This window comes from Aquila chrysaetos, chromosome Z, assembly GCF_900496995.4.
Source record: "Aquila chrysaetos chrysaetos chromosome Z, bAquChr1.4, whole genome shotgun sequence".
Classification (NCBI taxonomy): domain Eukaryota; kingdom Metazoa; phylum Chordata; class Aves; order Accipitriformes; family Accipitridae; genus Aquila; species Aquila chrysaetos.
This window is the reverse complement of record NC_044030.1, coordinates 69178882-69195370: the sequence shown is the minus strand read 5'-3', so window position 1 is coordinate 69195370 and position 16489 is coordinate 69178882. Positions and strand designations below refer to the sequence as shown.

Sequence of the window (16489 nt, the reverse complement as noted above, 5' to 3'; positions counted from 1 at the left end):
CTCTTGTTGGTTCATGTAGTGGTCATCTTGCAGGAAGGTCTTGTTTGCTTCTACAGATGTTTAAGTAGCTGGATAGAGTTTAGGTTAAATTATCTCATAAAAAGCTCATTTGTTGTTTGAATAATGATACTTCTATACCTACATCATCTGAATTTCCTAACCTGCACTCTTGCAATATGCAGTTTTATTGCATTTAGCGGTTAGTAAATATTATTAATGCTATTAAATATTAAATATTAATGTTGGCTTGTTTACAGAGCATTTTTTTTGGTAGTAGATTGCATATTCAGACAACAAGAATAATATTTGTATTTCTGCTAACAGAATGCCATCTGCCAAACTAGTTACCCTGTAGATCCCTTAAAGTTCAGCACCGGGAAATCATTTGTGTTGCCAAAAATAAAAGAACCTACAAAGGATACAATTATGGTAAGCCTACATATATATCCCAGATATTAACCCAGATCCTGGAGCTGAGTACTTCTGCAATAAATACATAAAATCTTCTCTCAAACTGTATCCTATGGAAACTCACTTTGTCTTAATAGCCTGAAAAGCCATCTTTATGCAGACTAGTTATAGTTTTTATTTGGCTACAAAACTGTATGTGGAACTGAATTTGGGGTGGGTTGTTTTTTTTTTTTTTAATTTAGCCAGTGTGTAAATAACAGTAGCACATTTGACAACTGATTAAATCTTCACCTTCCATATTCCCATTGAAATTAATAAATAGTAATATTTTAAAAGCTTCTCATCTCCCTTGCAACTTTTTTAGACATCCAGTTGAAAATACTTTCAAATGCTAGCACTCTGATCTGACAGATTTTCCATGCAACTAGTAGAAATGTAATTGATGATTCCATTTGGAAAGGATTAGCCTCTCGCATTTAGACAGAAGAGGTGCAAAGTAACTTTGCTGACTTAGTTATGTTGACACGTCAGGGGGAAAACCGTCATACTACCTCCTCAGCGTAGAGGTACAAGTTGAGTTTCTCTTGCAAGTGAAACCATGCCATGAGAAGAGTATTTTGCCATGCTTATCATAGTCCTTCAGAGAAGGGATAAAGGTCTAGGCTAAGCAAATGTTTCCAAAGTGTTGAACATAATTCCGCTGCCCTCCCAGCTAGCAAGTGATGCTGGCAAGTAAAGGTACTTAAGTTTTTACACGCACATCCTGCCCTGCTTGAAAGATTCAGGTGTCCCACGATTTGAAAGGATCAAGAAACACTGCAGAGAAGCCGTAGCTGTGTTGGCAGAAAAACACTTGCTGTGCCTCCTTTAGGAGCTCTGCTGATGGCTTTTGCTGCATCCCTACAGTAACACAGCTTCCTCAAGGCTAAGCGAGCCTGCAAAAACCGAGCCTGTTCCACCACAGCATGAGTATCTCAACTCGTTTTATATACTACAGTGTCATTTTTACATAAAAAGGCTCAGTAATTAATACCAGTTTAGTACTGGTGTTATAGCAAGTCTATGATCTATACATATAGTAGTTTACATTTTTTTATTTTAGTAATGTGAAAAGTCTCTTCCTATTAATTCATGCTGGTGCTTTTTAAACAGGACTGTGATACATACAGCTGTGCATCTATTAATTGTGCCCTGGTCCCATCGGACATATATCAAGTGAATGTTTCATTAAGAGTATGGAAACCTACCATCATAAAGGTAAGTAAATCCCATTTGTATTCAGAATACTCTTGGGTTTGAGAAACTTAAGCCAATGTTTCTAATGTCTATTAAAATTATACCTTTCATTTTCTTAAGTCTCCATAGTCCCCTAGTATTTGAAATTGTTTGTCTTCTATTTTAAAATTTCCTCAAAACTAAGTGACATGCATTTTATTATCCTTAAATTAAGTACTTAGAACTTAGCAGGAATTTCAAAACATGGTAAGAAGACATCCCTTAGTTATTCTGTATTGATGGTCTTTTTTTTAATAGCTACTTATGCATCCACACATTCTAATTCAGCAGATGTAAGGAGAGGTACATAGAATCATATAATTTTAAAATAAGTTTTAATCTGGAAAAATTTCTTATGTCCAGAACGGATTTTTTGATCAAAAAGAGCAGAGGAGCAAGTCTACCTCAGAGCACACCTCAGTATTGTCTGATGGTTACAACAATGACCAGGCTGTGGTCCATTTTGCTCAGTTGATGAATTTCTGATACTGAGTTCCTGTTCTGTGTCTTTATTTTTCTCTGGAAAATAACAGGACAGGAGGGGAGATACAGCAGAACTTTAGAAAGCCCGAATCTGTCCCTGTGGCCAAAGTAGTATGCCAGGATTAATTAGTATTTCTTTGAAATCTCCGCTCTCTAGTCTTTCAAGCTGTATTGCTCTCTTGTAAAGAGTGATGTGTGTGCTGAAGATGACACACATGAGGAGCTTCTCCGACTTTCACATTTTTCAGCATCTCCCAAAACTTTAGCATTAAGTTTTCCTTTCACCCTTCTCATTTCTACAAAGCTTTCTACTTCAAAATACCTGATTATAAACCATAGCCATTCCTCTCTTCTTCCAGGCAAGTATTCACAGCTTAACCCTTGTTGTGAAAGCATTACTTAGGAGTGAGAACTCATCACTGATTTTGAGAAATGACCATCAAAAACTGGAGGTAAGGACATGATAATTCATGGATTTATTCTTCATAGGATTTATTATGCTAGTGAATCATTTATTTTCATTCATTACTAATGAACTGCTACGTGTTGTAATGTATTATCCTACTCTAAATAAAAGTGAGTGATTTCATATTACGGTAGAAATGTCAGAATTATTCAGATAATGATACCAAAATCCCATTACCCACCAATGTACCTGGCTGAGAAGAAGTACTGTCTGAAGTATTTCTGCCTGCAGCAATATAAATGCTGCCTGCATCTATGTAAATTAGAAGCATAATTAAAATTCTTTTAAGGAATCAATAGTATTTTAAAAATTGTCCTGGGTATTTAGAAGTGATCTTACTTTGTTTGCTGTATTTTCTTTGAGTTTTTTTATTTGTTATTTCTTTCCACTTCATTACCCATGATATATATTTGAAACAGGTTCTTTTATTTTTCAGAAGTTCCCTGTCATTTTCTTAGATAAGAAAGTATGTAACATTATAGTCGTGGTGTCAGTTATAACAAGAAATGTCTTTAATTTTGTTAGAGTTGTTATTTATCCTTTAACACTCTTTATTCCAAGACATTTATGGTGGCTAATGCATTGCTTTTCTGTGATAACTTGTACGTGCAGGGGCTTATTTACTACAATGTACATTTTTAAGCAAAAGTCTTATTATGTGTTATTATTGTTAATACCCCCAAAATTTAGAACAAAGTAATATTCAGTGTGAATTATATCTTGTGCAGAATATTTTTGGAAATACAAACATCACAGGTCAACTATTAGCTAGTATTGTATGCAGGCATTTCTTTAAGTGATAGATTAAAATCCAATCCATGAGTGAAAACACAGCTGAGAGGCTTGCAGATAATGAGAGCTGCCTTTACAAACCAAGGAATTTCAGAATTAACTTTTTTTAAGACATAATTTCAAGTTTAATTTTTAGTGTTCAGCTCTTCAATGCTTTTTTGAACAATAAAGTTGTGTCTCTAATAAATTCTTAAGTTAAAATAATTCAAACTCCTATATGGTCCCATTTATTTAAATGTGAATATTCCTTATTTCAGTTTATTTTACACAATATGCTTCATTTAAAATCAAATCAGTATCTACACAGCCTTTTACACTTATTTCATTTAATTGGTTTAGAAGCTTGTTAATCACTGCCATCTTTCAGGGAGGCAGGCATTGAGAGATGAAGAATATACTAAAGAAACTCCCTAACACATACTTCAACTACTCGTGGTTTTGGTTCTGCATCCATTACAACAATGACTACTAACTTATAGCAGGGCTGACCCTCATGAAATGAATGCACTTACAAGTACAAGATGTTACATAAATATAGGGTTTCATATCGGAGATTATTTTCTCAATGCACTCCTACAAATTCCTGTACTTAGAATGAAGTGGTACCCTGGAAAATCACTGCAGACTGATAAAAGTCATGCTGCTCTGTTGATATTTTAGAAGGACAAGTTATTTATTGCTTACATTTTGAACACTCTGCAGACCATGATTAAGATTTCCAAAGAACTCCCACCAGGTACAGTCCCCTTATGGGTTATCCTCCTGAGTATCTTCGCTGGACTATTGATTCTTGCACTGCTTATATTTGCTTTGTGGAAGGTAAGATGCACATTCTTGTCTGCATGAAAATAAAGAAATATGCTTAAATTCTGTGCCTTGCCCTTCTTGTAACTAGAACCTCACAGACACTAATATTATCTAATAAGTAGAGTGAAATCTTGTAGAAATGACAAAATAATTAACACTACATTTTTCTGATGTGTAATATGTATTGCTAACCAATTGAAACCTTTATTTCCAGTATGTTATAAAAAAAAAAAGATATTTTAGTATGATTAAGGGTTTATTTAGGTTTTTTTTTAATTAGCTTTGGCTGTGGCCTTTGATAATCAGGTTTTCTCTTTGTGCTAGGTGCTAGGCCTGTGGTGTAAGTATTGCCACAAGTGGGCACCCTTCTCCAAGCTAAATATTTAGTTCGTACTTGCTTTAGCAGGTTACAGTTTATAAATTTCAACATGCAGAATCTCTTGAAAAATTTGACAAGTATAAAATAAAGTATTATTTATTCAATTGAGTACCAAATATTATTAAGTGTTTTAGCCTTTGACATTATGTGAGCATAACAATGATTCAGCAATCACTCACTATGTATTATCTGTACTCCTGTTGTCTGTTTTCATGACATGTCTCTTTAGTTTTTCCATTCCAGGAAAAACAATGTTGTACTTCAGTGATAAAATATTAAATGACGTTTTACTGTACTGAAAGTATTAAAACAGTAGTAAGAACCAGCACATGAATGCTACCAATATGGGTTGTATGCTTTGAGAAGTTTTTAGTCACTTTTTTTCTTTTCTGCAGGCTGGATTTTTCAAGAGACCACTAAAGAAGAAAATGGAGAAATGAAGGGGGGGGGGGAGGAAGCAGAAATTTTTGCTCAGGTCTGCCTCAAAAATGTTACTGTAAAATTATAAACTTAGATGCAGCGGTCACAATGTTTTCTAAACTCTGGTGCATTAAAAAAACAAGCAGCAGAACGACAACAAGCAAATCAAGCACACATGCAAAGGAAGAATAAAAAGTCTTATGGCATTTTGTGATACTCAAGGACATACTTTCAAGTGTTACTCACTTTTGGAGTAACTGAGTTCAAAGAATCTAATGTTTTTAATATGGAAAATGTGTAATCATATTTTTATATACCTATATAAGTGGAATCGTTTTTCATTCCAAATTATGCAACAAGTCAGCTTGTATGTAGCAATCCCAGTCTTTTTTATCACCTTACAATTTTCAAAAGGAAAAAGCATAATTTTCAAAATTTCCTCTTTATGTCAGTTCTGTGAAAGAAAACTGTCAGTTCACGAAGCAGAACATGCAAACTTTGAGAATGCACCAAATACTGTATGGTAACTGATGTAATGACAATTCAGAAGATAGAAGCACCTGCAGAATTTTGGGTGAAAATTACTGAGATACCTTGGACTTCGCTTTCTGCTCATTTTAGTGTGTCCAGCTGAACCTAGGATTTTTATGGTCAAGTGGACCATGAAGGATTGATCCATTAAATTACACAACTGTTTGAACTTGAAACAGATTTTTGGCAGGCCTTAAAATGTATGCACAAAACATTCAAGCCCATCTGATTGCACACTGTACTCAAATAAGCAGGGGGACAATTGTATCTGCAAGTTGAAATGTCCATATTTATGCAGAAAATGTTGAGAGGTGCCCTGAAAGTTTGACTCTTGCTGTATATGTTGGAGTAGCCAGGAGGGTGCTTCATAAACTGTCACTGTAAATTTACTGTGTAGCTATTTAATCCAATGAGTTTAAAGTGTACAAAATGATAATTAACAAAAGAGCACAGATAGGAAATTCAGCACTGGCAAGGTTCTTCTAGTATTATAAGTCACACCTCATCTTTGTTACTTATGAGTTTAAGAAGTGATGAAGAATTTGCATACTAAATACGCACTTAACTAACGCTGTTTATTTTGTGTCAAAGATTAAAATTTTATATGAGAATACACTGAAATGTAGATAGCAAAAGATTTCTTTAAGAAATTTTTTTCTTTCTATTTAGACTATTTAGTTTCCTCCCTTCTTTCACATACTTGTCTTCCTTCCATGAGGATCTCTCCCCAGGGCTCTTGGGCTGTGCCTTATCCTTGAGAGCTTCCTATATTACTTGCAGCCACACAAAATGAACAGAAGAAAGTGGAGTTTTGCTGGCAAAGTGCAATGTTGCCTCAGCATGAGACAACTTGGTATTGATTGCCAATAGATCAGAAAATGTTGAGGAGACGTACTGAGTTCTGTAAGACCTACTTGTTTGCAGAAACACTTTGCCTTGCCAAGGAAGCCAGGAAAATTTGCTCCTCCTCTTGGTACAAATGTCACTGAAATGAAAAAAAAAATCATTGCAGTTTTCCAAAAGGTTTTAACTTAGCACTGACTTTATAGTAATAGCTTAAAAAGCAGTAATATATTTTATAAATACTTCTTTTTCTTTAAGAAGAGACCATAGATTGGGTTGAACATAGTGGGCAGAACAACTCTGGAAGTGTGCCAGAAGGTGCTTCACTGTCTGAAAGATGCTGTCACTCTGCAGTCCCTTCCATTTAGTTCCTATATTAGAGAGAGTAGTTATTGAGAAGGGCTGAGAGGTATGTGAATGCAGCAAGTAGGATTAAGTTTGAAAGTGTTTGCAATTTCTCCTTGTGCCTGTGGGAAAGGTGGTTATTTCATAACAACAGTCTGCTGAAGGTAGCAGCATGACTCAGAGGAGAGGGCAAAGCCCTCTCTGGGAGCACTGTGGGTGGCTGTGCTTTGTGGAGCCTGGGAGAGCCACCGAGTCTGCAGACTTGCTTGCTGTGCTCATCTGCACGCCTGAAAGTGCACCCTGTCTGAAGGGGCACAAGGAGAGTTGCCCTGGTTCTGAGCACAGAAGGAAGACTTGAATGGAAGCAAAAAAATGACATAGAGGGGTTGCGGATAGAATCCCTGCTTCATTCATCATGCAAGTCAAATAGTCCTTGAAGGAAGGCAAAAATCTATTTGTTGAACACTGAAGATAAATTAATATTCGCAGAGGTGTTTTCAGTCCCATGTGAGATGCAGGTTTTATTTTAGGAAAACATATGATTGTGCCAATTTGTTTGAAAGGTTTAAATAGCACTTGTCACCGTAGCATCTGAATGCCTCAGAATTGTAAAAGTTTTTTCCTTATAGTATCTCTGTAAAGGCATAGCAGTGCTGTTATCCTATTACGGTTTTGTAAAGGAACAGAATACGAAGGAATTGTGACTCACCTATGCACATAGAAAGTCTGTGGTAGCAGAGGAAATACTATTATTTATTATTATTCAGCCAGTTTGTTAACCATGAGGTCATTTTTCCTGGCTTCATAAAATTACTCAGAGGTTGTGCAAGCCACTCATCATTTTTATGCAGAATACTTTTATTTTGTTTAAGTGTTCCACTTTTTAGTTATGATAAGCTGTTAACCAGAGCTTTTTACTTTTCTGATGACATTTCATGTCTCATTTTAAAGCATGAGCCTAACTGAAAAAATATAAGTCAATAGAACAGTCTACTTCCCTAGTTAAAGACTATGCAAAAATACATAAGTATTTTATCAATGCAAAGTATGTTTGAGATCAGTGTTCCATTCTTTTTAGTCTTGCTTTGCACTGTAAAAACAGTAATAAGCTTCATATAACCACACTGCTTTCCTCTTTGTCATGATGCTTTCTCCCTTTTCACATTTGTCCTATTATCAGATTTTCAGTTATTATATATATATTTAAAATATGAGTATGTAATGGGGATACTGCTATAGCACATTATTCTTACACAGGCTAAATTAGTAAAATCACTGTTTTTATCCATAAGAGCCTTTCCATACAGTACTGCAAGAGCAGTATTTTACATCTTTTCACTATGTACAACAGAAAAGCCTACTGAAAGCAATATTGCAAACATCAGGAACATCTCACTGAAATTTGGCAGGCACAAAAAATATTGGAACACCATGTAATATGTTTTGTTCCTATAAAAAGACACATTAGGGTTGTAATATGATTCTAATAACTAGCAAGTTAAACATTTTTTCATTCAAATAAAAGCCTGTAAAAAATAATAATAATAAATTGGGTCTATAACCAGAGCTTAAGCAACAGAGGGAGTCTGACCCAACTCAGTTCCTAACTTCAGCACTGAAGTAGCTAATGGAGGGAATGGACAAGCTACATTTCTATAGCATAGAACTTCTCTGGAAAGAAACAAGAGCTTTAAACCATCACTCCTGCTTCAATTTGAGGCTGTTTTAGAGTTGTTGATCCTGTATGTAATTTTAGAAAACTTAGAAAACAGCATCTACATTAGAGTGATCTCCCTGGGCTGCTGCTTATGTTCCTGCGCTTGTCTGGTGTCACTGTAGGTCTGTATCATGAGCCCTTGCTACAGACACAACCCACATATCCTGACCCCTTACCTGAACCCTTTAGTACATATCCTGTGCTGAGTCATTCTGAGCATGATGTTCCTCTTCTGCAGAGCTTGAGTCAGGGGAATCCACCTTCAACTGGAGCCAAGAGGTTTCATCTCACTTGGCACTGAGAGGCTGGAGTTAGGGTCCCACTCATCTAATAGATTTCACATAGTCTAATTGTTTTAATTTCTTGAATTAACTATTGTATAGATGATGATCCCATTCAAAAATAAAAGCAGAGCAAGAGAATCAGAATGTACTGTTGTTTAATTATACCACTTAACAGGAATAAGAGGGAATTTGCATCCTTTTTAAGAAAATCACAACATTCTGCACAGCAATTTTTTTTCCTGTAAAATTATTCCATGTGTTTTATTGATTAAAAAAAAAATAAATAAAGAGTCTAGCAAGCCTCCTTTGTAGTTTGTTTGCTTTTCACTGATATAAGAATAATATAAAGGCATCTTAGTACCTAAAACCTAATCCACCTACTGGTCAATAGAAAGCTATTGTAGAAATAAGCATTCTTGCACAGCATAACATCAAGGAAAGCTTGAATGTGGTCAAGCTGTCAGAAATACCTTGCCATTAATTGTATGGATCCTGTACTGTTGTGTTTTAAGACCAGCTGGTAATTAGGCACCACACAGCCACTCTCTCACTCCCCCCAGTTTGTATACCGAGCATGACGTTCTATAGTATGGGGTATCCCTTTGGCTAGTTTGGGTCAGCTGTTCTGGCCGTGCTCCCTTCCAGCTTCTGGTGTACCTGCATGCTGGCAGAGCATGGGAAACTGAAAAGTCCTTGACTCGGGATAAGCGCTGCTTAGCAGCAACTGAAACATCAGTGTGTTAGCAACATTATTTTCACACTAAATCCAAAACACAGCACTGTACCAGCTACTAGGAAGAAAATTAACTCTATGCCAGCTGAAACCAGGACATGTACTTACAGCCACATTTGAAAGTTTTCAGAGGACATGTGACTTCCTGACATAGATTTGTTTTCAAGACATTACATACATAAAAGTTGAAGACACATTCATTCATCCAACCATTCTTCCTATCCAGTGATTTTTCTGTACAACTTACTCCTGTGATCCAAATAGTCCATTGTCTTGCAGAGTTCTAAATGATTCACGTCATCTTCCTTAAAGCCTACTAAACATTTGCATCAAAACTTCCTAGAAGACAAAGATTACACCTTTTCTATCACAATTAACTTTTAGAAAACATTACAAACCATGTAATTACTTAGCTGTTATCTCATCGGAGACTACTTTGATGGTGAATCACAATTCTCTAATAGCAACATCCTGTGTAGTCACAGGGGAGTGCTTACCAAATGTCCTACTCTGTACATATCTGATCATTAGAGTTGGACATTTTCCATGGGAGTATTTAAACGAAAGTCAGAAAAAAAGCCACTTCTATCTTTCTTTGTTTTAAATTGCTTTTCAATGGAATTAAAAAAGAAATAGAATCACTTTCTTACTGCAAGAAGTGTAATATTATGTATCATTTGCACAAAACTGGATTATAATTCATTGTAATTAGCAGAAGCAACCCTAACACCTCACAGTTCAGAGGCAATAGCAGTTCATGCAGTGGGTGTGGTTTGAACCCTTTAAGAATGAAGAGTCATAAAGATTAAAGCACTGATGAAGTTTTAGTAACAGCTGGCTGATACCACAGTTTAGACAGCACAACTGGATGCTGTTTAAAGAAGTGGATGATAAAGCAAGCTATCCTCAATGAAATAATGTTTTAATTACAAAGACTGACACCCCAGAGATACCGGCCTTTGCTCATTCAGTCAAAAACAAGGGTGAATAAAAAACCCTCAGGCAGATTTTTCTTCTGACTCTAGTACAGTGGGGCATAGTGCTCCTTTACTGCTTTTCCCCTCTCATGCACTTACCCTTCTGCCCTTCTCCTTTTCTCAGTGTTATAAGTCTTCTCAGAAAGGACAGACATTCCTCAAGGGCTCACTGAATGTTGCACCTCCCAGGGATTTTCAAAGAAATGGGAGAGAGAGCAGAAGTATTCAAAGTGGATTGCACATTTAGATCTGGCGGGCCAGCTGCCTCGGCATACTTTGTCCATCCCCTTCGCACACTCTGTTCGCTTTCAGCAGTGGTCATGGTGAAATCCGGCTTCTTAGTTATGGTTCAGTTTGATTTGGTACTAGAAGTTCATATTTATTGCAAAGCTTCACATATCTGGTTCAGCATTACATATGGTCCTTAAGGTTCATGCATGTTAAGGGTGCCATTGTTCTTCCTCCTGGGTTAAAGGAATAGGATCTCTCTCTCTCTCTAGTGAAAGTTTCTTCATACTGTCTTCCATTACAGAGCCTTTTCATCTTATCAGAAAGGATAAGATGAAAAACAGAAGATCTCCACAGTTTTCCCTAAAAAGCATTTGAACTTTTGCAATTTTGTGACAGTGGACGTAGTCTGAGAAAACTAATTCATTTGCTTTCCTTTTGGGAAATTGTATACACAAACCTTCTGAGTATTCTCATCTAACAGCCCAAATTAATAGCCATTAATAGCTCAATTTCTTGTTTGCCAGCTTATAAAGTCTCACTGACAAGAGCTTATTACTCTGGCCTCAGTCATTTTACACTATGCCGCAACAGATGCTACTGCATCTCAAAACTTCTAGGGTTCAGCTGAAAATTCCCATGACCCTATTAGCCAGAAAAAAAGAGTTCTGGTGGCATTGGTGGTGTATGTTTTGAGACTCTCAGGAGTGCTGAGCAACTGAGTTGCTTTTTGCCATTTATTTGAGGGATCTGCCAAAATTAAATCACAGTCTCTGGCCTCCTTTATGTCATGAATTTCCAGTATTTAGAAAGATGCCTATAGGTCTCAGCAAACAGCCATTAGCAAGTATATTTAGAGAGCAACATATGTCTTACAAGATACTGCTGCAACATAGTTCGTCCCTTCGTATAAAGCACCTTCAGGTTTCATTCCAGTTATTGAGGGCTGGCCTGTTTGCCCCCCCAAGAGAATTTTTCTTATAGGATGAGTAAGATTTCTGCAATCTGATAAGGAACACCTTTGTACACCTGGTCAACTAGAGGACACTTGATCCCATTACCACATTTTATCCCCTATCCACCTGTCTGATGATGTTTAACTCAAGGCTTAGTAGCTAATGGTAGATAATGTAGCAAATGATCAGTTGAGAATAGGTCCATAACTGTTTATACAGTTATGTATATACTGAATGGTATTTTTTTACATATTCAGGATTATTTTTTACTAGCTTAACACATTTAAGCTGCAAACAATATAAGAAAGAAAAAAAAGAAAAAAAAACAACAAGCAATGCATCAAGACAAATTAATCTCACTTAATTAATTTAAAATTCAGTGTGATTCAGTAGGAATTGTTAAGGGAGTGAGGTTTGCTAAAAAATGCCTACCAAATGACTGAGCAACTTTTTGTGACAGGCAAATAAAAAGGAAGAATGGATAGGTCTTAATTCCACAAACCAGAAAACAACTACTATGTTTTCAAAATATAAATTGTCAAAAATGTAAATAAAGGTATATTCTGAGGAGACAGGGGTTCTCATCTTCTCATCATGTGCTTATAACTCCTATCTAAGAAATATTTTCAAGATACCCACTATTTTTATGAGTTCAAGTGGTTGTTGGACCTGTATCAAAGTTAATGCTTTGGTAAATGGGCTGAAGTTGCTGGGGTAGCACACTGGCTGCTGTAAAGAGCATGAAATTACGTAGGCTGCATTAGCAGGCTCCCATACAGGCCCTCACTTTTGGGGATCACAGGTGAATGGGAACATTTCTTCACTGGGTACCTTATTTCCCGTTAATATAATTTCCCCATGACAGGCACAAGCTTTGCTCACCTGGAAAAAGAATCGGTAAAAGTATGTATATTCTCTGTGCTAGGTAGCACATAGTTCAGTCAAAACAGCATGAAATAGGTAAATGTGTGCTGGTACGTCTAGAGTAGGAAGCAGTGCTGCACATCAGAAGCAAGACTGGAGCCTGATACAGCTATTGCTAAGGATATGACATCTGCACTACATGCCTTTTGAAGGTTTTACTTTGAACCCTGTCTTGAATATCGATTTAATATTTATTTTTCAGAGGACAGCCTCACTTTAAAGGACATGAATATTATTCCTGCAGGACTGCTCTTCAGATCAGAACACTGGCAAACTTGTCTTTGCCTGTAGTGAAAAGGAGCACTGAACTACCTACGGCTGCTGTGTTTTCTCCCTAAAATCCTGATTTCTTCGATATTCAATCCCATTTAGTCCCTCCAAGGTTCATATTACCCAGTTAAGAAACCAAGTGCATGCTGACCCAGCCAGACTTTCAAACATTTTGCCATGGTCTACGTTGAGTCTTTGTCATCTCTATTAGCCCTTTTCTGTTCATTTTTAACAGCTTTTGTGGAAAACAGGTTACTTGGTTTAAAATTTTTACTCTGGGTTGGCTTGTGTAAGGTAGGTTACTCTGGATAACCATGTAAGAAAAACACAACTTCCCAAAGTGGATTTGGATGATTCTCAGAGAGTATCTCAGCGGGTTTGAGATGCATGGGGAGGTAAAGGTGGCAACTCCATGGATTTTAAACTGATCTGCCTTTTGTCTGCTTTTGTAACTTCTGCAACTTCCTTTGTGTCTGTCTCTGTGTGTGTATGTTAGTTTTCAGCCACAGCAACCCCCTGACTGCTTCGTTACACCCTTGTACAAGTGCTAGTGCCGCCACAAGAGTGGAGTTCGGAATGCACAGCTGGGAAAAGAGGTGACTGAATCTAGACTTACCTTGGTTTAACAGCGCAGCCAAAGAGTGAGACAGAAAGAACACATCCCCTATCGCAGGCGTGATCTGTTAACTGCTGTACCCTGCAACTTTTCAACCGTGAACACTAAGGTCCGGAACAGGCACTAAACATTGGGCTCAGTTTGCTTCACACAGAATGTGCAAGTGTGTGTGCCTGGGGAGGGGGGCTTGACACACCACTTTACACATTACTCTACAATGCTGCATACTACTTCGAGTGTCTGACACACCAGTCCTCCTGAACTATATGACTGCCTTTCCCTTCAAGTCAGCAGCATAGGTATTTCTGAAACCTACATAGAGGGAGTCTTGCTGCCTGAATTAGCTGTCCAGACTTTGCATGCAGAGGCTTTCAAAGGTAAGTGAGACTACAGGATATTTTCAACTGTCACTAATCTTCTGCCCTCTCTGCAGATTCCCAGTAGGGGAAAGCAACTATCTTCTTAATAATACAATATGAAGAATACAGAAATATATCTATTAAAGTCAAATCAGCCATGATATTCTCAATAATGGCTTGGAATTAAATCATAGAATGAGCTAAATACTAAAAATAACCAATCCTTATATGTACTAAGAAGTCTGTCTTCCTGATTATTTGTTATAATTAAATCAATTGAATAGAAAACTATAAATTGGCCCAACAGCAGAAACACATAAAAGAACCAATATTGGGTCAGACCAAAGGTCTATGCAATAGCAAGTCCTGTCTCATGTCAGTCAAAGCAGACACCATGGGAAAAGCCTAAGACCAAGGCATGCAGGCAACCAGCTTCCCACAAGCACCCTTCCAGCCTCCAGCCTTTTTGGAGCTCAAGGTCTTCATAGGCTGGGAAGGTTTCAATGTGTTTAGCAATCCTTGGCGGATTTCTCTTGCCCGACCTTGAGTGGGAACCCAGGTTATCTTTAAATATCTGCCACCCTACAGCACCGCAATCCGCACCTGCATGCTCCCCAGGAGAAGAATTGTCTTCTGTTTGTGCTAATCTTGCTATGTGGTAGCTTCATCAGACATCGCTCCCTCACATATTGTAAAAGACAATAAGAGTACAAATGACCCCATCAGCCTGATCCATGCCCCTTCTAGTATATATTTACTATGTCCTTTTAAAGGCATCTCTTTTTCAGAGCAGAGAGTCCTGATTTACTTAATTAGCCCTGGTGTTGAGGTTATTCCCCACCTTCCTTATTCTGTCTCAACTTTTTCTAGTTCTACTGTGGCATTTTGAGATGATTTAACCAAAACTGCACAAAGTGTTAAAAATGTGTGGTATAGTACCATAGCAAAGTGCTGTTTTATTTTCTACTCATTGCCTAAATGATTCCTAAAATCTCATTTGTGTATTTTTGACCTTTTCCCGTTTAATTCCAAACCTGAATTATTACTAATGTCTAAACTACATCCTCATGGCTAATTTTAACATTTCCTTTTTAGATTTGGGTGGGGTTTTTTTAGTAGCTTATTCTTTTTTCCTTCAGCACAGCCCTTAATGTAACATTTTTATTACAGACATCATGTGTCTCCCAAAAATAATAACTGATACTTGGTAGCCCTTCCCTCTAACATCTTCAGACAAAGGAGTGACCTGGAGCCATACACCTTGGCCTCCTGTCTGTAAATTACAGCACCTTCTCAAGAACCCCTCCCAGAAATAGATTAACAAAAAATTCCTCATTTTTGCATACCGCAGACACTCTGATTCTGTGGCCACCCCTCACAGATGACAAAAATGGAAATACGTGAATGTTTTTCTGAGAAGGTTGGCATTAACTGTACATTTAGTCATCACATTAAAAAGCTAGGATAACACCTACTAGTTGTAAAATTCCACAGTAAAACTGATTATTAAGTATGTGTTCACCAGAGTATCGTTTAAAAATCAAGTATTTGCTCAGTATCTTCCCTCTGCAACTTCTAATTTTTCTTGAAAATGCAAAAATTATAGTGATCTTTTTGTATTGGAACTGAACAAGTGACTTGCTTCCCACAGTCCCTACTGTGAAGAAGAAAGTTTGTTTGGCCGTTGCCAACAAAATAGTTTTTTCTAATGTGCAACTAATCTGTATTTGCATAGAACCAAGCCTGAAACTTTGCAAACTAGCTCAGGCAGATACGGAGTTTTTGGCAAGTATCCCTGTGATCACTGACAAGCAGACACAACAGGCTGCTATAAAACACATCGTTAAACAACAAGGACATGTAGAGCAAAGGGTGCCTATCAGGCCCCATTTTAAATTGCAGAGGTAAAGAGCACTAACCAAACTGTTCTCTGAATGATTTTTTGTCTCAGTGTAGGTGAACTATAATAAAGAAAAGTTTTTCTGAATAAGTGTAGTATGTATAAAATAACTGAAGAGCATCAAAAAGGTGAAGTACTGCACAATCTAGAAAACCTTTTCTATTATATGCAATATACAGTTCAGGATTTATGAGGGTTGTTATCAAATTCCTTATAATATATTTAAAACAGAAGTATTCATCTAAGGGAATATTGTTAACGCATACAATAATTCTCACAGTATTTATTCTCCTATGACCTATTCTTTGTAGATACTAAACAAATGTTGGTCTGAGAAGCAACACCCTGGGAGACGGCCTTTGTGTGTGAGAAACTATTTTTCAACATTGTGTCTGGATGAGGAAGAAAGTTTCGTATCCTTAGGGTATATTTAGAATTAGAATGATGTAACTGAATCAAAGACATTGGTTCTTAGGAAACTGAGACATCTTAGTCTGCAGAGGTTATTTTAGGGTGGGACAGAGGGATATTCTAGGTTTATTTCATCTATTAAGAAAACATTTTTCTCTATGTTTTCGATTTTTTGTTGTTGTTGTTACTATCCTTTAATTAGTATCCTTTAAGTAGTGTTCTTCTTCCCTGTGGAAGTATGGATTTTCGTCCTTGTCCCAGAGCTACACACATATTTATACACTCAGCGCAGATGGGAAGAGAAGGGGCTGGAGCTGCTCTCCAGGTGACAATTCGCCAGCTGGTCACTGGATCATACTTGG

At 37.0% G+C, this 16489-nt stretch overlaps 1 protein-coding gene across 1 annotated transcript in view; it reads left to right on the top strand.

The window, feature by feature from the left end:
• The window catches only part of ITGA1 (integrin subunit alpha 1), a 77503-nt gene extending 68612 nt beyond the window's left edge, over positions 1 to 8891 (top strand). Inside the window, exons 26-30 of the mRNA XM_030004010.2 lie at positions 325 to 429; positions 1564 to 1668; positions 2529 to 2621; positions 4130 to 4246; positions 5009 to 8891. Coding sequence (XP_029859870.1) covers positions 325 to 429; positions 1564 to 1668; positions 2529 to 2621; positions 4130 to 4246; positions 5009 to 5053 — 465 coding nt within the window. The 3' untranslated portion in view covers positions 5054 to 8891. The remainder of the gene's footprint in view (positions 1 to 324; positions 430 to 1563; positions 1669 to 2528; positions 2622 to 4129; positions 4247 to 5008) is intronic.
• Positions 8892 to 16489: the final 7598 nt, after the last annotated feature.